Consider the following 23,493-nt stretch of genomic DNA (forward strand, 5'->3'; position numbering starts at 1 on the left):
AAAGATAGGATGTTGATATATATTATGTTATAATTTTTAAAAATCATGCCTTGAAACTAGGCTCCATCTCTAAGGCCCCTTCCAAAACTAAAATTCTGTCCTTTCAAGTGCCTACAGCCCACAGTTATGAATTCCTATATTATATCAAAGGACTTGGTATTCATCTACTATGTCAACTCAAACTACTAGGTACAATTCTGTCCTGCAAACTTAGGCCTGGGGAGGCAGTTTATTATTGTAAAAAGAGGGATTTGGAGTTGGAGAATAGGGGTTTGAATTCCAGTTCTGCACCTCACTTACCTGAGTTGCTTCCTATTTCTACACCTGAATTCCTTCAACTGTAAAATGAGGGTGTTGAAATAAATAATCCCTAAGAGGAATTATTTAGAGGGATAGCCTGTCCAGTGAAAAATGCACAGACTGAAATAAGAGGATGTAGATCCAAATCTTGCCTCTGATGCTTACTGCCTCTGTGACTTGATGAAAATCATTCTGTTTCCCTTGGCCTTATGGTCCTCATCTCTAAAATGAAGGGTTGCCTTTTTTTTTTTTTTTTATCTCTGTGGTCCCTTCTTGCTCCAGATTAGTTGCTAAACTTCACTGGTGCCTGAGGGTAGAGCCAGCTACTTAGGGAAGTTCAGGTGTACATGTATAGCGTCAGTTATATGGATTAACAACTGGGCTAATTAGGACATGTGTATGAGCTAACTCTTGACTGCTAGTGTCTAATCACCACTCCCTGGTGGTTTTAAGTATTGACTCACAGCACAGCCTCTGGCACTAGGCTGTGATCACCCATATTACCATATTAAGGTTATGAAGATTGAGAACCTGGATCAGTCTGCAAGTTCTGAAAGACTTGGAAGGATAAGAATGAATGTTTCTGGCTATCTGTCTCTCCAGGAATTTTCATCAACTTTATAATGGATGCCCATAGGAAAACCCTTTTCTCTCTCATGACTTAGATTTAGATTCCTCAGGCAGCTTCAGGTTTTTGGAACCTAACTAGAACAAAATATGAAAACACATTTCTAATAATAATGGGCAATTTACCAGCTCTTGGTGAGTAGCAAGAAGTACCTAAAGGGATTTGACTCGGTGTCATCTCATGCACACAAACATTAATCCATATGTACTCAAATTGAATGAAATAAAATAAACCCACATAAAATATGTGTTGCTGAATGTGTTGCTGAGTTTTATTCTTGGGGGAAGAAGAGAAGTATGTCTGTTTATGGAGAATGAAAAGTGAATTTTATTTTTAAATGGAGAGGGAAGGGATAAGGAAAAAAAATAGAAACATAAATCTAGGTGCAGAAGGAAGTTCAAAATAAAACAGGAAAGGCACCCTGGATCTAGAAAAGGCTCCTGGGGACTTTGACATGATTATGCCTGTTTGGAAGAAGGAACACTTCATCCTTTCTTGCTGAGAAAAGCTGTATGCTCTCTAACTGTAATGGTCTCTCAATAGAGTGCCACACATTTTGGTTTCTACCTCCAGAGAAGTCTTCTCTTCTCCTGTGGCTCCTTGTCAATGAAAGAGGCAAATCGGATAACCAGTTTCTACTTGACACTGTCCCTTTGCCAGTTGTGGGCAAAAAAACCCACTAAGTTTTGCCAAGATGTAAAGAGACATATCCTGGCAACAAAGATGCTTGTTAGTTTTAGCAGAGAAGTGCAAAGCAGAACATACAGCTCTGTCCAGATGCCTAAAGGAGCTTGGCATTAAAACTATCAGGATCTGAGTTTCAGTCTCATTTTTCTTTTTGAGGTTTCTGGATTTTATGTTAGGCTGAATTGGGGGTCCAGAATGTCTTTTTTCAAATGCAATGAGGCCCTCAGTTAATCAGGGAAAATTGGTACTTTGTTCATTAAATTTAAAGATGTGCTTAAAATTATATACTTTCATTGAAGTGTGAAAGTGCTTTTAAATTGTTTTACCCCTAGACCAATTTTCCCAAAATTTCTCAAACTCTTAACTATATTCATCACATCATAGGTAGATGAAATGCCAGGTACATAGTAAGCACTTAATAAATGTTTATTGATTTGACTTATTGACTCCTCTCACTTTGTCTCATCTTCCGCCTTTCGATCAACCTCTTTCTCCTCTTCTTCCTCCATTCTTTCTTTTTGCCCTCCTTTATTTATTAAGGGTTTTTTTAATAAGGTGAGGGAGAATCTGTATCTATGTATCTATGATTTCATTGGTGTATAGACAACTCTCTGCAGATGGATAACTCACCTGAGACTTCTAGAAAATTTTCTGGATTGCTGAGAGAGGTTCATTGACTTGCCTCCCATTACAAAGCTGGTATATGTCAGCATAGGGACAAGATTTGAACCAAAGTCTTCCTGACTTTGGTACAGTTGGGTGTCATGGTGGATAGAGTGCTTGGCTGGAGTCAGGAAGACCTGAGTTCAAATGCAACCTCAGATACTTACTAGCTGTGTGACCCTGGGCAAGTCACTTAACCCTGTTGGTCTCAGTTCCTCATCTGTAGAATAAGCTGGAGAAGCAAATGGCAAACTGCTTCAGTATCTTTGCTAAGAAAACCCTAAAGGCAGTCACAAAGAGTCCAACACAACTGAAATGAATGAACAACAATTTCCTGACTTCAAGCTAAGTCTTCTATACAGTACAATAATATTTCTCTCCTCTTCACCATCATCAGCTTAACAGCATCATTTGAATATGTAGTTAGGATTGAAAAAGTAGAATTCAACAACACTAAGAAACTCTTAAGAAACAGCTTGAGAATGATGTCCAAATTTTATTTCCTTCAAAATGTATCTAGTCCAGAAGCTGTTGATTCAGAATCACTCATTTTAGGTCCCTCTATTATAATAACTTGCATTATATCTAAATGGTTGGCCCAAGTGTCATCTGGCATAATAAAGTCAATTTGCTTTTGAGATAAAAGAAAACATAGTCTTTTCACAGAGCCATTTTCTTTGGCCTTGTTTTTGTCAGGTCTGTGTCTTTTCATACCCTCCATCTAGTTGAACAATAGTCACAACGATTCTTCAGTATGACGAGCCAACCACAAAGAATACAGTCAGTCATAAAAAAAAAAAACTTGTTTTATCTTTATAAGCAGTTCCATCATGAATTAATGTTGTGTAGAACATTTTAGGAAAAATAAAAGCTATGATGTTAAAAAATGGGAATCTGGATAATTTAAATCTTATAATAGATACACAAATTCCACAGGGCACTATTTGTGGACATTATTGACTTTAACATTTTACTCAGGAGAACAACAAATTTAGATTTGGAAAAATCCAAATCAATACTAATTTCACTACCACAGAACCAGTACAATGTACATAGTCAAAAGCATGTTCCCTTTCTGTAGCCAAAACATTTTAGAAGCAAAATAGCAAATGTTGTTTACTTTAACCTAAATTCATTTTTTTCAGGAGACTTGCTACAAAACATAAAGTTGAGTAGAGCTTATTTTAGAGACAAAAATGCATCTCCCTTTAACCTATTATACAATGATCTATTTCTTGTATTTAGAGACCAAGTTATGTCAGGCTCAGAATCTAGGAAATGTGACAGGCTGGATTCAGTACTCGATTGTGCTTTGAAAACATTTAGACAGAAGGAATGAAGCAGAGTTGTTGGGTTTTTTTGTTTGTTTTGTTTTGTTTTGTTTTTTTCTCGTTCCTCAATGGTGGTTTCAGAGAAGAAACCCATGACTGAGTTGTCACAAGCCTTCTCCATCTTTCTTTTACCTAGCGGAGGAGGGTAGGAGGGAAAAGCATAGGGTTGAATGGGGGATGGGGGCTAAAAGGGAAAAAAAGAATAAAATGAAAAAGACTCAGAGAAAAAGCAATCACAAGAACATAGAGTTAGAACTGGAAAGCCCTTAGAGGTAATCTAGTTTTCTCTTCATTTTATAGGTGAGGGAACCAAGGCCCAGGCATTCATGCAAGGTCACAGAAGAAACAAATGGCAAAACTAGAATTTACACTAGGGGTGGGTTTTGAAACAAGGTCTTTGATTCCCTATCCAATGTCCTTTCCATTGAAGCACACAGCTTTGATAGAATTTTAGATTGTAGATTCTATGGAAAAATAATAATTTATCATTTTCATTCTACTCAGATTTACATAAACTACAAATATGTTAAATGCAAAACAACTTCCTGTCTTAGGCTGTTAAGAGAGTATGTTTGCTTGTCAATGTAATAACAAATCTATAACATTAACAAAAATGTTTAATGACTTCAGTACTTCAGTGCAACTCAATGATATGGGTACTCCCTCCAATCATACAAATCACAACTTACCCAGATCTATAAGGTATGACCTGATCCTATTAATCATGTCCCTTAATAAATTCACTTGAATTGCCTAGAGAGCAATGCAGTAATGGAGATAATGTATGTAAAATGTTCTGTAAACTTTAAAATGGCCATTTATGTAGATATCTGTGTGTGTGTGTGTGTGTGTGTGTGTGTATGTGTTTAGTTATTGTCATCTCCTGTTCCTTCTGTGACTGGTCCCTCTTTTTTTTTCAGTCTCTCATTTTTCTGTTAAGATAGTATGCACCATTTACTGAATAGTTCCTCATTGTAATTTAGTAAAGACTTGTTGTTTTGAAGAAAATTTGAATTTTTTATGATAACTTGATCAAACAAACACAAAAGCCAAGGAAAAGAGAGTCACAAGTTATATATTTTTTATTAGGTTTTTGATGGAAAAGACAGTGCCTCACGCCCTCTGGGAGCCTTCTCTAAAACTGAACTGATGGGATTGATCCTCAATAGTACATCTAACCACTTATGGATGGAATTCAATACAAATGGATCAGACACTGACCAAGGATTTCAGCTAACTTACACAAGTAAGTGGCATATGTTGAATATTTTTTTTAACTATTTCATTGTGGTGGTCCATACCTATGCTGGTTAGTTGGCAGAATTAATAAAAAATAAATAAAAACAATTTGTTCCTGGCCTATACCACGTTTCAGATTTCAATTTAATTCTGTACTCAGTTTGATGGGAAGTGAATTTAAACACATTAATAGAATCAAATATTTTGGAGTTTTGTACACTAGGGAAGTATTAATGCATTAGGTCTAGAATGTCTTCTATTGAAAAGAGAGACTGAACAACATATGGGTATAGCTAGATTGAACAATGCCCATAGATTTTATATACTGACAAAGGCTTTTTAGAGGATAAGAGCTTTGGAGCAAATGTTTGATATCAGCAATAAAAGCCAAAATGGCATTTTAATATTTTAAAAAAGAATAAGAAATATTAGTTTGGGGGAAAAAAAACTTTGCACAATATGGTAACAGTATTTCTACATTCTTTCCTTCAAAAGGGACCTCTGTCAGAATTTTCAGATATTACTCACATGGATGATTAATTTACAAGACAGAATTCAATCATTTCATTGAAATATTAAAATTTTCCAAATGCTCAATACTTAACTATGCTTTAATATTATAAAGCAGAATATATACAATTATTTTGAAATGTGTTTGATGTATAACAAAATATTAGCACTAAAATTCTAAACTCTTTTATACAAATAAGGAACCTGAAACTCATTGAGGTTGAGTAATCTTCCCTTGTGTAGTCTCCCTGACCCAAGAAGTCCCAGGGAACATTATATCTTCTGAACCATCACCAAAGTACAGCCTAGGCAAGCTCAAATTGCCTGAGGCATTTGTCCAAAAGAAGGTCTGGGATTTCTTTGTGCATACATAGAGAATGATGGAGAAGGTACCATGACCATAAGAGGTCCTAAATGCCCACCAGACTCTTTAGGTATATTTTAAAGCAGTTTTAACCAAGAGAAAACAAACAAACATGGCTCATCATTTCTCTGCTTTGGAGTTTATTAAATATGACAGTTGACAAGGTAATCTCTCATGTAGCTCAGGAGCTCCTAGTTGAGACAGAATCCCCATAATTTAGAAAGAGGTCCCCAGTTTCCTGTTTCCTTTAAAGTTCATTGGTATACCTTGTCATCATTGAAACCCCCCTTCCTATGTTTTTCCCTCACAACAATGAAGCACACATATCAGAATAATATCAATGTTATCTTTTTCTACCTGGTATTAATAATAATTAAACAAAAAATATGAACAAGCTTTAAGCTTTAAGCACAAAGAAGATTTTGTGCTCAACCAATGCCCTCTTGGACAGTGAGAAGGAGGAGACAGGTACCAAATTGTCAGTTACCCAGTCTTCTGAATGGAAAGTTAGCAACCACTTCTAGCTTAGGAATCCAAGGCTGTTATAGCCCATGGAATCCTAGCAATGGCCCCACCCCAGAGACATAAACTCAATTTTCTATCTCTCAGTCTTTAATCTGCCTCTGTTTCTTGACTCACATTCCAAACCAAAATCAAAATTGGCCACCTACCTGCCATATATGAATCTCATTCAAACTTCCCAATGTTTGCTCATTTTTGACTCCTCCTCAGAATTTTCCTTTCCCCTTTCTTCAGGATGAGGGAAAAGTCCATTGGCTTTTTTGGGGGAAGTTATGTCTTTCATTGTTACCAGTGGTTCACTCATAGTTGCTAAAGTCCTTACTTCTGCCCACAGAAAATGGTCTCCATATACCTGACTACATATGTATATACAAAATACAAAAGATTAATTGAGGGGGAGTACTCCCAGTTAGTGGAAGGTTATAAAAGACTTCATGTTGAAAGCTAATTTTGAGCTGAGCCTTAAATGAAACTGAAGATTCTAAAAGGCACAGGGTAGAAGGGAGGACATTCTAGGCATGGCAAAGCTGGTACAAAAGTACTTGATAGCCTTATTCTACCTTGATAAGCTAGGTAAAAATAAATCAATACCATGAAGACTAAGAGTGAGGGAGGGGGTAGTGTCGGTGATGAGAAAATTATTACACTAAATGAGAATTAATTAATATTTATTAAACTGATGCAAGATGTTGTAATGGATAGAGTGCTAAATTCAATGTCAGGAAGACCTGATTCAAGTACTGCATCAGACACACTTAATAACTATACGGTTGTACAAGTCATTCAACCTCCCTGAGCCTCTGTATTCTCATCTGTAAATCATATACATGTGATCTGAACTCCAGTAGGTCATCATCCAAGCCCCATTCTTCATCCTCCACTGCCCATTTTTTTGTTCCTGTTTCCCCCAACCTTTCTACTCCAAAGTCTCAACCAAACACTACCCACCCCTTCCACTGTGCCTTCTGAAATGCCTCTTCCATTAGAAACAAATTTCCCTTTATGCTAAATCTTTTCCTCTGCTACTCTCTCCATCTTCTAATAATCATTCCTTGATGACTTACATAGCATCCTTGACTACCCATTCCAGTACTGGCTGTACTTTTACTCATTTCCTTGGGTCACTAGTTGAAGCAAGGGAGTTGGAATACACTTATTCCCCATTGCTACTTCTAGGTTCACCCCTATTTACTCAGTAACCTCTCCTCCTTTGAGATCCATATAGTCCATATCTTTCACTCAGTGAAAATAGTGGTAGCTATTGATGCTAGGCAATCTTTCTACACCCATTCTCCATAGCTGCTCTTCCAAACCTTCTCATGCCTCTTTAAACATCCCATGTCTTCCCCTTCTCCCACCTCAAAGGCTGCCTCACATTTTATAGAAAAAAAAAAATCAAGGCATTCGTTGTGGCCCTACTCCTTATCAAGACTAACCTCCCTACCTACAGTCCTCATTATGATCAGTCATTGGAGGAGAGCTATAGCAGAGGAATCCACTGTGTGAGGATACTGGAGAAATATAACATATTTCATATTATTATTGAGAGATAGTATTGTCCAGCAGATGGAAAGTCAAGAAAACATTTGTTCAAGTCTTACCTATAGTCAATTCAATGTGTTGGGGACCTTTATCTTGTCTTCTTGACATTGAGTAGATAATAAGTAATAGTAATGATAGTAATAATGTTTCTAGAGTAGTTTAAGGATTATAAGTCATTTTACATATGTTATCTCATTTGATCTTCGCAACAATCTTGTGAAGTTGGGATTATTGTTATCCATATTTTATAGATGTGGCAACTGAAGTGAAGAAATTAAATGACTTTCCCAGGGTCACACACCTATTAAGTATCTGAGGCAAGATCTGCATATAGCTCTCCTTGACTCCAAGTCTAGGACTCTCACTATTTTTCTACCTAGATACATTCATTGGTTATCTTACTCATGCTACCGGACCAGGCCATTATTTTATTTCTAGTTAAATGTTTCTTTAATGATGCTCTTTATATAACTCCTATGTCATCCCTAATGCTAAATATGTTGCCATTTACTCATGCCTGCCAAGCATCTCTTTATTGTTTTTAGATGAGCCATTTTAATTTAATTATTTTTTAAAATTCCAGTTTAATTTAAATATGCATATATACATATGTGTGCACATGTATGTGTATAGACGTATGTGCGTTTACCTGTGTACATATGTAAACATGTATGTGTATAAGATCACAAGCAAAGAAAATTAACTAACTGGCATGATCATAAAATGATGAGCTAAGTTTATGAAAATCAGGCTTATTAATTTATAGTGACACCACATATTCACCCAAATGAGTAATCTAAAAAGTAGAACTACCAAGAACATAATCAGCAAGACCAAACAGGCTGTATCATCCAGTTTGAAAGTTAGAACTGAACAAATAGTTTCCAGTGTGACCCTGAGAAATTAGCTAAGTAAGAAATGGGCAGGGGGAGAGGAACAGGTACAGGATATTGAGTGAGGAACCTGTGTTGGAGACCCAGCTATGCCATTTATTAGTTATCTAAATCTGGGCTAGACATTTACCCTCTCTAAGTGTTAGCTTACCTATCTTTAACTAAAGGAGTTGTATTCTTCCAGTTATAACATTCTGTGAGAGAGTTGATATTATCAAGGACCCTGTTTCATAATTAATCAGAGGCCAGGGGCTGGAAGGAGAGGTGACATATGTTTTCCTCAACTCTTCCCTAACAATAATTATTAGGACTCTCTCCTTCTTCATATGGAAAGATATAATAAATTGACAGATATCCAAGTTTGCCTAATAAAAAGTTGATAAATTATGGATTTTAAGTGAAATTTTCCAATCCCAAAATCATTTATTAAGCATCTCCAACTTTCAAAGCACTACACTAGGTACTCTTAATTCAAAACAAAATACAATAAAGCAAACAAACAAAAAGACCTTCCCTCAAAGAGCTTATGTCCTGTTGGGACATAGAATATGTAAACAGATAGGTATACAGCTAGTAATTTGAGAAGGGAGAACACAATAATAACCAGCAAGATTAGCAAGGGTACACATGAAGAAGGCAAGGAATTCTAAGAGGATGAAGTGCATTCTTAGAATGGTCAATAACTTGTGGAAAGGCACAAAGGCCGGTAATAAAGTACGAAGTATGAGGAATGGCAAAGAAAACAGTCTGACTGGAACATAAAATATGTGAAAGGAAATAATGTGAAATAAGCCTGGACAGGTAAGCTAGAGGCATAATACAAAGGGCTTTAAATTCCCAGCTGAGAAGTTTGTATTCTTGGGGAGCGAGTAACGTGGTCAGACGTGTTTTAGATAGATTGTTTTTGCAGCATTGTTGAGGATGTGTTGAGTGAAGGAGAGACTACTAGACTCTGGGAACCTATTTAGAATTTAGGTTGTTACAGTAGCCCAGCAGAGAAGGGATAGCAGTCATGTAAATAGAGCAGTTGGACTGATGGGATACATCCTGCAGAAGTAGAATCGAAGTTTTGGAAGCTAATTGGGTATCAATTTATATTTCTTTCTTTCAAAATAAATGTTTTAAATAAGAAGAGTTGGATTAGGAATTGATCTCTCTAGGCATTGAAAAAGTACTTGAGGTAGATTAATTGCTTATAGTTTAAAAAGTAAACACACACACACACTGCTATAGAAACCTTTCCAGTGAAGTTGTTCATTTTATGAACTATTTCTTCAATGCCTCCATGAATCCATGATCCTGTTGATTTTAGAAACACTACAGAGAACCTGACAGTGTCCCTATACAATATCAAACAAAAATGGTTTTATCCACATGGGGTTGTCTTTTTCTGCCTCTAAAATTAAGCATCAACTGATGGTCTGTGGTTGTTAGGATCCTTTCATTTTGTTTTACATTAGTAAAGGTTTGGGGGAGCAGGGTGAGTAGGACAGAGGAAGGAGACTCTCTGACTGACAACTGATTTCATAGCAGATTACAGTACTTTAGGTAGAGAAGAAAATTAAAGCCCAGAGTAATGAACTTACTGCTGCTGCCTTCTTGATTTCATTAATATGTTGATATACTTCAAACCATACCAATATTAAAATTCCTATTGCACATGAGAGTCTGGGTGGTAAGTCTCACACTTAATGAACAATTTTAAACATATTCTGAACACTGATGCTGTCATACTTTAACACAATAGTTAGGAACATTTTGAGCTTTAAATTTGTGCAGTACTGAAGACAATCAATTATCTCAAAATGATCTTTAAGGTGAAGAGTGTGGTAAGTGAGAAGCTATAATTTGTGATTCCTTGCAATCATGGCTGAAGGAGAGATAATACTGCCAAAATAGAATGATATTATCGCTTTTTCCTCCTCAAATATGTTGGGAGTCATCCTGTATATTTCTGATAAGGATTCTTCTAGGTCTTTAAGCAGAGAGACTATAGATTTATGTATACTACATGTTCATTTTACAATTAATTACTTTCTTACCTTTGACAGTTTGATTTTCGAGGCCCTAGAACAACCATAGTAGAGTTCTCCCTGATATTTTCCAGAAACTAGTTTTGACTTCAAGGCATTTACTTGTTTCACAAACTATCAAAGGTATGCTTTGTAACATTCATTGTATGGAAGGAAAGAGGCAGCAATAGGGTCTTGCATAGAAGTTTTTGGGCCTGGAGTCAGGAAGTCCTAGTTCCAGGGCCTGTTTTTTCAGCCTATGTTTAATGAGTGACCATGGTGAAGTTCTGTAAGCTTTCAGTGTCTCTTACAAAGTTTTCTAAGGCCTTAAGTTTTAGAGGAGAGTAACTGTTTGTATTGCTGAGCATGTCTGAGGGAGGTTTTTTGTTTGTTTTGTTTTTGCACCAGGAATTCCCTATTAAGAAGGTCCACAAGGTTAGACTGTAACAAGAGTGAAACAGATTGAATCAAAGGGCAGTTGGTATCCTATCTGGTTAGGAACATTTCCACATTTATGCTATATCAAGTTTTAAGGAAAGCCATTCATTTGCTGTATGGCCGTGAGATAGAAGAGTACACAGGTAAGGATCTAGGTGGCATAGTGGCTAGAGCACCTGTGCCTGGGGTCAAGTCAACTTGAATTCAAATCCAGCCTCAGATACTTACTAGCTGAATGACCCTGGGAAAGTCACTTAACCCTGTTGGCCTCAGTTTCCTCACCTGTAAAATGAACAGGAGAAAAAAAAATGGCAAACCATTCCAATATCTTTGCCAAGGAAACCCCAAATGGTGTCATAAAGGGTCCAATATGAATAAAAACAAACAAAAAAGCATGTACATGATTATTTGAGGAAAAAGGAGAGAACATCAACATGGAGGCCCAAGAATGACTTCTAGGAAAAGATGGAATGTGGGCTATGCCTAAAAGGGAAACTGGGGGTTTCCAGAGTCAAAGTAAAGTAAGAGAACATTCCAGAAAAAGGTAACAGTCACACAAAGGTGGGTGATGGGGAGGCTGAGTATAGGGAAATCTGTCTGGAACATAGAGTATGTGAAAAGGAGTTATGGGAAATAAGCCTGGAAAGACAGACTATCTAGATTGTCAAAGCTTGCTTGGGGAGTTTGTACTTTGTCCTAAGACAGGAATTATTTACCGTTTCTTGAGCAAAGGAGTAACACAGTTAGAGGCTTTAGGAATTTTTTTTTAACTGTGTATGATGAGTTGGAGAGGGGAGGGACTAAAAACTACAGGAGGTATTAGAGTTCATTTGACATTTACATTAGCACTGAACAAACCAAAATCATTTTTATTTTACTAAAAATTAGGGTGATAGCTAGACATAAGCTGTTATTTCAAATTGTCCTCATATGATACTATTATTTTCTATTAGTTAATAAACTTCATTAAGCAGTGTTATTCTACTTTAATAACTTATGCTCATAATGTTAAAAATGGGTTTTTTCCATTCTTAGACAAACTAAAAATTATTTTCTAGAGATATTTAAAATAATAGTTTTTTTTTTCCTTTAACTTTTGATTCTTTCTTTACAGGAATACTGTTATTTGGGTTCTTTTCCTTTTAGATAAGTCTTTAGAGAACTCTGCATTTTACTTTTAGTTTGAAAAGGAACTCTTGCAGAGTTAAGGAGGTCTTGTTTAAAATAAAAGTGAAGTTTGGTTATTTTGTTTAAAAATGCACACACATATTTTTCCTGATTGTTTAAACTCTTTCTGAAAAGCTTTCAGTTTATAATCATTCAGAGGCATATCAGCAAAAGTAAAAGTAAGATGAAACAAAACCATAATTTAGAGCATCAGCAGGATATATATTTGTATATATCAGAAAGTTTTCAGAGCCTGTGTGATTTCATCTTTACTTCCTAGTCCCCTTCCCCAACTCTATTTAAAAGCTCACTTGCTGAGTTTCCCGCCCTGGTGGTACAACAAGGATGGTACCACCTCAGGCACCCCCCTAGCTGGACTTGCCTGCACTTTTCTCTCACCAGCAACAAGACTTAATATCCTCCAGCAGAGAATAGTTAGTCTAATGCATGACACACATGGCTTGAATTAATTTGTCAAAGTGCTTAACCTTAGAAATGACCTTCTGTGACAAAAGGACAATTTTGCTGCAATCCATGAAGAACCATGGTGAATATGGCTCTATTAAGATCCTATTTTAATAATAACTGTCATATTTACACAACTTTAAGAGGCTTTGTTAGTGCCAACCCTGTGATAAAGGTGGTGTAATTATTAATCCTATTTTACAGATAAAGAAACTGAGGCTTATAAAGATTAAATTAATTGCCTCCAAGTCACACAGCCACTAAGTATGAGAACCAGAAATTGATTCTCAATCTAGGTAGGCCTAACATTTTTTTCTACTAAATGTTTTAGCCTTTCATCATCTATAATCTGGATATTACAATAACTTTCTAACTGGTCTCCCTGCCTCTGGTCTCTTCTCTTTTCTAAGGCATCCTCCATAAGGCTGCCAATATTACTAAAACATGGGTCTGACCTTGTCAATGCCTTGCCCAGGAAGCTCCAGTAGTTCTCTGTTACCTCCCAGATCAAATATAAAACTCCTGATTTGGTATTCAAAGCCCTTAGCATGTAGTGCCAGTTTACCTTCCTAGGCTGAATACTCTTTATTTTACAGATAACAAAGTGGAGGTCAAAGAAAGAAAATGACTTATTTAGGATCACCCAGCCACCTAGTGACATAGCAAGAATTTGGATACAGGTCTCGTGACTCTCTGTGTAGAATTCTTTCCTCCACGTTGTTACCTATAATGTTAATATCCTGTAACAATAATTTAATCACCAGGTTCCCCCTTATCTATAAACTCCTTAGAAATGTAGCCCATATTCTATGTACTTTGTGGGTCAGAATTCTTGCTATGTTATGATTAATAAGCCTCCACTTGTAAATTTAATAGAGTACACAGTTCAAAAGAAAGTTATTTTGACGAATATGGAAATGTTTTACATGATTACATATATATAACCTGTATCAAATTGTTTACTATCTTAGGGAGGAGAGAGGGAAGGAGAAGAAGGGAGAAAATTTGGAACACAATTTTTTTTAAATGAATATTGAAAATCATCTTTACATGTAATTGGAAAAAATACTATTTAAAAAAGTCATATAATGAAATAGTATAATAATCCAAGTGATAGGATTCTCCTCCCCAGAAACATTGAGTTTACTGTCTTGCTGATACACAGTTTCAACAGAAAGAATGGTCTCACAAATAAGGTGTTAAAATAAAAACCCTTGTGAACTGCTAAAACGGAAGGAACCCCAGGTTCAAAAGGGGGGGCTGGAATAAACCAGAGTCCAAACACAGTTTACAAAGATTATAACTGCATCTATTGCCTGAAAAGATGTAGCTTGCAAACTGGAGCAGTAGGACAATGTTCACATCCGCTCAGAGGGGAGTGGGAAAGGATGAGGTATTTATACATAAGTCAGGTGGGAAGTGGGGGTCTAGAGATAAGATACCTGTAAATACAATAAATCAGAAAGCAGGAGGATTGCTGCTCTTTAGATAAGTCAGAAACCAAGATGTTTGCTTTTCTCTCTGAGCTAATCAAGCAAAGCTGGTTTCAGAAGCTGCAGGCATCTCTGAGTTCAGCTAAAGTTTACTTCACAAAGGATTACTGGTATGTTAAGCAGCCCTGGGCATCAGAAGTCCTTCTGATTGGGTAGTTGTTATGCTACTCCATTGTCTGGTTCCCTTGTGAAAAAGGGAAGCTCTAGAATATTTGATCAGTTAATACAAGCAAATCTATCCATGTTTGAATGCTGGTTCTGATTCTGCGTTGCTGTGTAACATTCAGCAAGTCACTCACCTTCTCCAAGTTTCAATTTCTTCATTGAAGAGGTCTAGAGGTTTGGGGTGCTCGGAACCCCAACATTGTGCGACGCTGGGCCCTGCCTGAATGAATTCCACTCAAATCTTCCAGCCAGAAAAAATGTTTTTTAGAGATAAATCATATAGGCCAGTCTCTTAAGGAACCTGAAGCCTTTTGGGCATGAGAAAATCTCAGCATTTGAATGGGGACAAGGGTGGATTTTATATACACTAAAGTAACTTTGGGTGGCCAGAGGAGGGGGCTGGGAAAAGGGTCTAGATGAGAATTCCAATTGGAAGGTCTGAGAGATTGAATAGACAGTGGGAATAGATAATGAAGGGAGCTGGAAGGTAGAAATTTGAAAGGATCAGAAGGTGGGGCTAGGGCTTTCAAAGGGAGATAAGGGGAGTCGATAAGGAACCAGAGACCAGAGTAAAAAAGTTTAAGGGTTTTCTGGGTCCTGTAGACAAATGGGAGCCAGATTCTTTTTAGGGCGAGGGGCGAAAGTGCATCTGAATAAGATCAAAAAGGTAGGACTAAGGCTTTCAAAGGGAGATAAGGAGCTGGGGCCTGTGGAGCCAGATTCCCTTTGGGGCAAGGGGTGAAGATCTCGGCTTGGGCCGATACCCCATCATTCAACTGTAAAATGGGAATGAAAATGCTTACGCTATTTATTTCCCAGAATTACTTTGAGGAAAGTGTATTTTTTATACCTTAAAATACTTATAAATATGAACTGCCACATGGCAAGTAGATAGTTGATTCAGAAACCAAGCCAGGTGGAGGTGATTAAAACCAGAAGGGAGTTTTAGGATTATCCAGAAATAGTTATATCTTTAAAATAGGTAGAGGACTTCTAGTGAGAAACTCCATTCCCAATAAATTTACAGATGAGATTGCCACGGCCAATAAATTAATGTTTATGAACCTTTGGGTAAAAAGACCATCCCTGCTTCTGTAGGTTCCTCCTTAGCCAGCCGAAAGACTTCATTCAGAACCAGTCAGGCTTACAGCCTTTCCAGGTTAAATGGAACCAGCTAGAGTTTATGTTGTTTCAGCCTTTATGAATTCGAGTTTACCTCATTGCCATGAAGAGACAGAGTTCAGGGTATTCTAATCAATTCAATGGATATAATTTGGCAAAAAGGGCAGTAAGAGATCCCTTTGCTTTTGCCACAGCCAAAGGGCAGAATTATTTTAAAAATTAAAAAAAAAACTATTATGCAACTGAGCAGATTTCTGTCCTTGAAGAGTGGCTGACATATATAGTTTGAATCCTGATGCTTTAAGAATTTGGTTTGTACTATGATACTTAATAGAAATTTTGAAAGGGAAAAAAGAAAATCAATTAGAGGCAAAGGTTGATGATTTAAAAAAAATGAGTTTAAAAATTAAATTCAGACTCAAAATCAAAAATCAGGTTGATTTGGGGTCAAGTTAAATACATACTGCAGATGCTGCAATTTCATAGGGAAGAATTTGGAAACTAATTCATATTCAGTGACTTAGACACACAGGAATTCAGTGGCTTTGCCTTAGGCCTCTTTGAGCACCTGAGCAAAATGAAAACAATGATGAGTAGAAGCTACCTATTGTGTCTTTCAGTAATTGTGTTATAAGACCTATTGAGTCTGAAACTGGTTAGAAACAAAACACAATATAACAAAACTATGGATTAGAGGGAACATAAATGACAAAATATACTAGGAAATAACTTACTAGTTTGAATTAGAGGTTTGTTTGTTTTTTATTTTACTAAAACACATTGCTGTGTCATAGAGACTAGTTTCAGCTTCAAGTCTAAATCACAAATAACAGGGTGGAGAAAAATTCAGTCAATTTCCCTTTATCCTCAATATTTAAAGAATGGAGTGTTGATATTTCAATATTTTAGACATTTATTATGTTCCAATGAGCAAAGCAATGTTTAATAAGATTACTGTTTATAAGTGCTACAGGTGTATTACCAATTTTCAGAGCTCTAAGGATAAAATAAAGATCTACAACTGCTAAGGTAGGGATAAATATTGAACACTTTAATGATTCAGAAATCTTAAAAGAATAACTCTACAATATAAGCATGACTATCATTTCATTGCAACAGACATTTTAAGCACCTACTATATACAAGGTTAGAGGCTTTTGTCGTTGTTGTTACTGTTTTTGTTGTTATTCAGTTATGTCTGATTCTTCATGACTCCATTTGGGATTTTCTTGGCAAAAATACTGAAGTGGCTTGCCACTTCCTTTTCCAACTCATTTTGCAGATGAGGAAACCGAGGCAAACAGAGTCAAGTAACTTGCCCAGGGTCTGAGATTGGATTTGAACTCAGGTCTTCCTAACCCTGGCCCAGCACTCTATCCACTGAACCATATAGCAGCTGCAAATTAGAGGCTGGTTGATGAAAATACAAGAAGCTGTCCTTAAGGAGCTCGTATTATATGAATTATTTTTCATTTCCTGGCACATTCAGTATATAAAAGATTTAATAGAGAATGCTGATCAACATCAAGATACCCAGAAGCATCCCTCAAGTAATATATTAGGTATAGTTTCTTTAGAGGATTTATGGAAAGATGTAGTTCACACAATATGAGAAAGCATAGATGAGTCATAATTTGTACCTGTGAAGGGCATAGCCACCTCTCTAAATATAGAACAGTTGAAAGATTAAAGTTTCTGATCACTCAGATGACTGATATCAGAAAATTTGTTAGATGGAGTCAAAATAGAAGGAATATGCTTTAATTTTTTAAACTCTAGCAAAACTCTAATAGATAAATGCATCATTACAAAAATGGAAAATATGGGGTTTATGAAATTTGGATTATGAAATTTTTTTCACTTTAAAAAAGTATTTTCAACTCTATTCCTTTAAATTATAATCTCCCATGATGTGTACAAAATGTGACTTGATTTATAAACATTTAATTTAGTAATTACATTGTGTGTGTTAAGCTCTTATTATAGGTTCTTTCTTTGAGATGGATATAAGAAAGGATTAGCATTTTTCATGTTCATTATACAAGCAGTAAAGTAAGAAACAGTCATAATTCAATATATAAAATCTGCATTATTTAATGAATGGAAGTCTGTGATGAGATGAAGAAGCAAGATAAATTTGTCTGTACTATATTTTACAGAAGTGGCAGCTTAAAACTTTATCATTTGAAATATACCTGTGGAAAAGCAATGGCACATTAAATTAGCACTCATTCATTCAGGAAATATTCATTATGCCCATATATTGCAAAAATATTATGTTGAGCTTATATGAACAGATACAAAGTGAAGCAAATAGAACCAGAGGAATGTACAATGTGTACTATGATGTAAATAAAAAGAACATTAAAGAGAAGAATTTTGAATAATTGTAATAACCAATTTTGATCTTTAGAAAAGATAATGAAATATGCCTCAGAAGAGTATCATTGAAGAGGTGGGAGATTATGGATATAGAATGTTGTGTACATCATGTATATACATACACATATATTCTTCTTTTCAAGGAACAGTTCAATTCAGGGTACAGGAGGGCTATATTGGAGAATGACTTTGATGTTAAAAAAAGCATCTATTAAAGTTATTAAATATATACACAGAAATATATAGTACACATATGTAACTGTATGTTGTGTGTACACATGCTCACATACTATTCTAGGTTCTTTAACAGTCACTTACCTTAGTATGAATTCCTAGCTCAAATCCTTTTCAATTTATCAGCTATTTGAAAGCAAGTGTTGATGACAAGGAAGAAGACGATATCATAATAGTATGAGAGATGAAGAGGAAAATAGAAAAGGATGTATAAGAACACTAGAGACATTTTACTGATTTCAAAATATCTTTATAGCTAGCCAGGGGCCTTAAGCATTGTTGAAATATGTGTATATGTTGTAGTTTGAGCTTCTGGGCATATCTATTTATTAAGCAATGTATGCCAATTACCTAACAAATCAGAATGAGGCCCCCTCCTCAGCTTGGAGCTAGACCCTGAATACAGGGGGAAACAGACTTTTTATACATTAAAAAATGAAATGGACGGACCGAGAGTAACCAGACACACGCCAAATTAGAAAATAGAGAGCATTTACTGGAGCCAGCCGGCGACTGTCCCCTGGATGCAATCCTAGGAGAAAACAGTCCCAGGCAAGAGAAATAACAAAGCTTTATACCCAACAGTTTTCAATCGTAGATACTAATCCTTTGATGTAGTGAAATTTACAATTGTGGATTGGCGATCCTTTGAGGTAGGGGAAGTTACAATCCTGATTAGCAATCCTTTGAGGTAGGGGAGGAAGGAGGCCAGGCTAGGGTGGGGGAATGTTTTTTGTTTTTTGTTTTTTTTTGTGACAACTCAGTCCACTTCACTCCCCCCTTTTCACGGACGAAAAGAGTCAGACGGGGGACTCATCCGAGTTCAGAGGAGCATAGGATTGACGCAGGACAAACAACTGGAGTGCTTGCACTCGTTTCTGGACATAGCGGGTTATGCAATTTATGAAACAAGCGGCCACGAGTAACCCAAGGAGGAGAAGGACCAGAGGGCCCACCATTCCGGAGAGTAGGGTGGTTAGCCAGGGGGACCAATTATACAGGGTCTGATACCAAGAAGACCCCGTTGCCCGTGCGCGGTCCCTCTCATCTAACCGCTGCCTAAGGGCTTGCAAGGACCCCCGAATAACTCCAGACCGATTGGCGTAGAAACAGCAGGTTTCTCACAACGCCATGCATAAGCCTCCCTGTTTGAGGTACAGTAGGTCCAAGCCTCGGCGGTTCTGGAGAACCACCTCAGCCAAGGAATCTAGTGAAGTTTCAAGGCGTGAGACTAGCTCTTCCAAGGAGCGTAGGTCCTTGTCTACCTGTGCACTCAAGGCACCGTAGTTGGCTTTTCCCTGTATCAGGGCTGAGGCCCCAACAGCAGCGGAGCCGGCCACTCCGAGTCCCACCAATATAGGAACCAAGATAAGTACAGCCCTCCTGGAGCGAGTTAGGCCAAAATGCTCAGCCGCCCCTTCCTCTGAGTAGACATATACCTAAGGAAAGACACGCATCACTACACAGAGCTCGGTCAGGTTGAGGAAACGAATGTCCTGTATGCAGGTTGTGAGTCCTCTGGTACAAGCGAACCATACTCCAGGTGGGGCGGTTAACAGGAGGTCAGAGCTTTTGGATGTGGGGGAAATAAGAATGGCTGAAGTGCACGTAGCGTTGAATGGGGAGGACCGCAGCGGGTAGTCAGGCCCTAGCAAACACATCCCTTTGCCCTGGACATCGTCTAGGGTAAGTCTAGGCTTATCTGGGTTACAGCGGGCGGGTATGGCAGAGGGTCGTTTGGACTTACTTAAAGACAACTTTCCCACAGAGGTGATGTTAAGTTCGATAGCAATTCCTACGAAATAGGGGGGGGCTGGATTCAGACACAGCCAACAGGAGGTGGTTATGTTTGGATCAGACACATTTAGGAATGAGTGGACAGCAGAGAGTGTGTCAAAAATGGGGGAACCTAGGTTAGTGGGGGTCCCTGGATTTTCGGGAGCCTCTGGTATCAGGTCCCTAACAGATGGTGGGGCGAGAGTCAACATGGCTTGTGGGTTAAGGATGGGATTCGGACCTATTGGGAGTGTACAGGCGGGAACTGCGATTTTCTGAATGGTAAAGAGGACCCCATTATCCCACCCAGTCATGTATAACCTTAAACCCCAAGGATGCCCGAGATTTCAAGAGTCATCAGTGTCCTGCTTGACTGTTAGGATCATAGGGTTACATTTCCCAGGCCAGCAGGAGGCGGGGAGGGGGCTCTGTCTCTCCAGGGTGATTAGGGGGTCCCGGCCGCCCCTAGGAATCCACCCAGCCACAGTCTCACAACCCCATTCTTCACAATGAAAGTGATTACTACCCTGACAGGAAGGATTCCCCGTGGACGGACAAACATAGAATTCAATACTTCTGATCCTCACTTCCCCTGCCCCGGGTGTGGTTTGAGTGGTGGGAAAAGTGGGGCAGTATCCCCTTCCCCCAGTGATAGGGTCCCGTATAGCCCGGTTTTGATTCCATCCTGGTCCCAAGAGGGTACAGAGGTCAAACCTGAAAGTGGGGGCTCCGTAACTGGTGAGAGCTTGGACGGTAGTCCCATCGTTAGTTCGGGAGAGAATCCACCTGGATGGGGTAGGGATATAGGAGTTACCCAAAGTCATCCCACAAGCAAAAAGAAAGAGAAAAAGAGTCAAGTTCTGGAGAGTCGAAGCTTTAGGTCGGACACTGCTTCTGCTGTCCAGGCGGTGGAGTTGGGCTCTGGGGCCTTCTTGATGTGTGACCGATGTATCCATGCCTTGCGGCCGGCAACCTTGATGGCAGAGGGGTTGCAGAGGATAATTTGATACGGGCCCGTCCACCGTGGTTCCAGGGCTGGTCCAGCTGGAAGCTTGGAGTGAGGACCCAGTCTCCCGGTGACAGGGCGTCCGATGAAGTTGCAGGGGCTGGTTCTTTCCCCGCAGCTTTCAGGACCGAGCGCACAGCGTTCTGGACCTCACGCAAAGCCTGGAAGGACTTAAGAAGAGTCGGATTAGTGAAATCTGGGGCTGGAATAGCTGCAGATACTCTTGGAATAATAGGAGGAGGGGCTCCATAGAGGATCTCGTATGGAGATAAAGAGAGGGTTGAGGAATTGGGAGTACACCGGGCCCGGAGGAGGGCGAAGGGAAGGAGACTGACCCAGCTATCGCCAGTTTCTATTTTAAGTTTAGCAATGTGCTCTTTTAGAGTTCTATTCATCCTCTCTACCTGCCCTGAACTTTGAGGCCTATATGCACAGTGCAATTTCCATTTCAATCCCAGCATCTTTGATAGGCTTTGAATTGTTGCGGACACAAATGCTGGGCCGTTGTCAGAGCCTATCGAGGCCGGCAGGCCAAATCTAGGAATAAGTTCAAAGAACAGCTTTTTGGCCACTACGGTTGCAGTTTCAGTTTTGACTGTAAATGCTTCCGGCCATCCAGAAAATGTGTCCACGAATACAAGGAGAAAACGGTACCCTCCCAACCCAGTTTCCATGTCAGTGAAGTCTACTTCCCAATGGTCGCCAGGAAATGTCCCTCGTGGTCTATCAGTCGGTATCCTTGACTGTGATCGTGGGTTGATTTTGGCACATGCAAGGCATCTTCTTGCGGCTTCCTCCGCCGCCTGCTTCATCCCAGGGCTGTAGAAGTGTCGGCTCACCAGGTCGTAAAGCCGGCTTCCGCCTAAGTGGGTAAGGCCATGAAGAGTCATCAACAGGGGTGGCAACAGTGCCTTGGGCAGAATTAGCAAGCCATTTGGGTGTCTTCTCCATCCCCCCTTTTCAGGGGTGCCGTCCGGATCACTGGATTGATAAGACGGTTGGACAGGCAGCGTTTCCTCAGGTTCCACGACCATAGCGGGTATCAAGGGCTTGCAGGCAGCCGCTCGGGCAGCCCTATCCGCTGCCGCGTTCCCTAGAGACTGGGGGTCAGTTCCACGGGTGTGAGCAGGAACATGAATTACTGCCACCTCCTTGGGAAGCCAGACAGCATCCAGCAGCTCCTGGATCTGACTCTTGTTCCTAATCTCCTTACCTGCCGAGGTTAACAGTCCCCGTTGGAGATATACATATCCATGGACATGAACAGTGGCAAAGGCATAGCGGCTATCAGTGTAGATGTTTACTCGCCTGCCTGCAGAGAGTCTAAGGGCTTGAGTTAAGGCAATGAGTTCAGCACGTTGAGCAGATGTGCCGGGGGGTAGAGCGGCCTCCCAGAGGGTCTCAACCGGAGTGACCACGGCTGCACCTGCCCTACGGATCCCCTCCTGAACAAAACTGCTGCCATCCGTGAAGAGCACTAGGTCTGGGTTTGTTAAAGGAACATCGGTAAGTCCAGGGCGGGACGTGTGGATGGAGTCCAGTGTGTCCAGGCAATCATGTATAGGGGAGGAAGGAGGGGAGTCAGGGAGCAGGGTGGCCGGGTTGAGTGTGACCGGAGGAGCAAAGGTGATGCGCGCGGGATCGAGGAGTAGGGATTGGTAATGAGTCAGGCGTGAATTTGAGATCCATCTTGTCGGCGGGGAATGTAAAAGCTGTTCCAGATGATGCGATGCTGAAATCTCAAGAGGCTGCCCGAAGGTGAGCTTAGCGGCTTCCCTAACCAAGACGGCAACGGCCGCCACAGTTCGCAGGCAAGAGGGCCACCCGGAAGCCACAGGGTCCAGCTGCTTGGAGAGATAGGCAACAGGACGATTCCAGGGCCCCAGGGGCTGGGTCAGAACCCCTTTGGCCACAGCTTGAGACTCAGACACATAGAGGCGGAAGGGCTTGGACAGGTCTGGCAGGGAGAGGGCAGGCGTGCTGGACAGCGCCTGTCGGAGCTTGTCGAATGCTTCCTGCTGCCGTGGTCCCCAAACAAATTGGGTGGGTTCGCCAGTCAGGGCTTCATATAGGGGTTTGGCAACCTCGGCAAACCCCAAGATCCAGAGGCGACAGTATCCAGCCATCCCCAGGAATTCCCGGAGCCCGCGGCGGTCCCTCGGGGCGGGCATGCCCAAAATGGTAGCTACACGCCCCCGAGACAGTAACCTTTGGCCGGAACGAAGGGTGAAACCCAAGTAAACAACGGATTGAGAGCACAGTTGTGCTTTCTTTCCAGAGGTGCGATAGCCGGAAGCCTCAAGCAACTGGAGAAGGTGGAGAGTTGCATCTTTGCATATTGCCTCAGAGGAAGTAGCCAACAAAAGGTCATCAACATACTGGAGGAGAGTGACCTCCTGATACGAGACCCGGAAGGCGGCCAAGTTGGAGGCCAGAGCTGAGCCAAAAAGTGTAGGGGAGTTCTTAAAACCTTGGGGAAGCCAGGTCCAGGTGAGCTGAGAGGATGTCCCAGTGTTAGGATCTGTCCAAGTAAAAGCGAATATAGGTTGGCTTA

General features: G+C 39.7%; 1 protein-coding gene across 1 annotated transcript in view; it reads left to right on the forward strand.

Annotated features, from left to right (window-relative positions):
• The window catches only part of CSMD1 (CUB and Sushi multiple domains 1), a 2,488,924-nt gene that overhangs the window by 1,952,154 nt on the left and 513,277 nt on the right, over positions 1 to 23,493 (forward strand). Inside the window, exon 23 of the mRNA XM_027840340.1 lies at positions 4,699 to 4,855. Coding sequence (XP_027696141.1) covers positions 4,699 to 4,855 — 157 coding nt within the window. The remainder of the gene's footprint in view (positions 1 to 4,698; positions 4,856 to 23,493) is intronic.

Source organism: Vombatus ursinus, unplaced genomic scaffold (genome assembly GCF_900497805.2).
Source record: "Vombatus ursinus unplaced genomic scaffold, bare-nosed wombat genome assembly UNPS02014841.1, whole genome shotgun sequence".
NCBI classification, from domain to species: Eukaryota; Metazoa; Chordata; class Mammalia; order Diprotodontia; family Vombatidae; genus Vombatus; species Vombatus ursinus.